Raw genomic sequence first — 911 nt, forward strand, 5'->3', positions numbered from 1 at the left:
TATTTTATCCAATGGATACTGCCCAGGCACACACAGCCGGAAAGGGGGAACTTCAACTTCAATGCAGGATACCACTCTCTCTGTAAAACCTTCAACCACTAAGTCGCCATGACATGCAATCATATTTTTTGTGAAATAAATCCTCTATTCTTTGTTATGCAGAAAGCCACTTTCCACAGAAAAGGAAATGTGCTGCATGCATGCCCCATGTATTCCCAGAGGCTTTTGGAGTTCTTCTAGGAAATTCCAGATTCATGCTATTCCTATCCAAGCCATACCTGTTCTTGCTTTCAAAGAAGGCCATCATTAGCTTCCAGAATTTACATTCCTTCCCAGACCTTCTGTATGAGACCAGACCAATGCTTTCCTGTTTCTAGAACATGAAGAGCAGAGTTGTTCACACTGACCAAATTCTAGCCGTTGTCCAAAGATAAATGCCTCTCTCTCTCCCTCTCTCTCCCTCTTTAGTGGCTGACAAGGCTGCCTACCTGATGGGCCTTAACTCAGCTGACCTGCTCAAAGCCCTGTGTTATCCCCGAGTCAAGGTTGGGAATGAATTTGTGACCAAAGGTCAAACTGTGGAACAGGTAAAATCTGGAGGTTGAAAATACATGGCTTGAAAGAGTACTTGAGCATTCTTCTTTGACCCTAGGAGGTAACTCCAGTCCTTTCTTCTCTACTTGAGGTGAACAACGCAGTTGGTGCCTTGGCAAAAGCTGTCTATGAGAAGATGTTCTTGTGGATGGTTATTCGCATCAACCAACAGCTGGATACCAAGCAACCCAGACAGTACTTCATTGGTGTCCTGGACATTGCTGGCTTTGAGATCTTTGACGTAAGGAACAAGGATTTGGCACCATAGTCAAGGGAGGGGCAAGGAGGGGTCATCAGGACTCAGAAACATGCTTCTT

General features: G+C 44.9%; 1 protein-coding gene across 1 annotated transcript in view; it reads left to right on the forward strand.

Annotated features, from left to right (window-relative positions):
* Positions 1–468: 468 nt before the first annotated feature.
* The window catches only part of LOC104841708 (myosin heavy chain, skeletal muscle, adult-like), a gene marked incomplete at its 5' end in the record, with an annotated part of 7,188 nt that continues 6,745 nt past the window's right edge, over positions 469–911 (forward strand). The window contains 2 exons of the mRNA XM_010583554.1: positions 469–587; positions 653–835. Of these exons, the coding sequence (XP_010581856.1) occupies positions 469–587; positions 653–835 (302 nt within the window). The remainder of the gene's footprint in view (positions 588–652; positions 836–911) is intronic.

This window comes from Haliaeetus leucocephalus, unplaced genomic scaffold, assembly GCF_000737465.1.
Source record: "Haliaeetus leucocephalus isolate CR32 unplaced genomic scaffold, Haliaeetus_leucocephalus-4.0 Scaffold913, whole genome shotgun sequence".
Taxonomy (NCBI): domain Eukaryota; kingdom Metazoa; phylum Chordata; class Aves; order Accipitriformes; family Accipitridae; genus Haliaeetus; species Haliaeetus leucocephalus.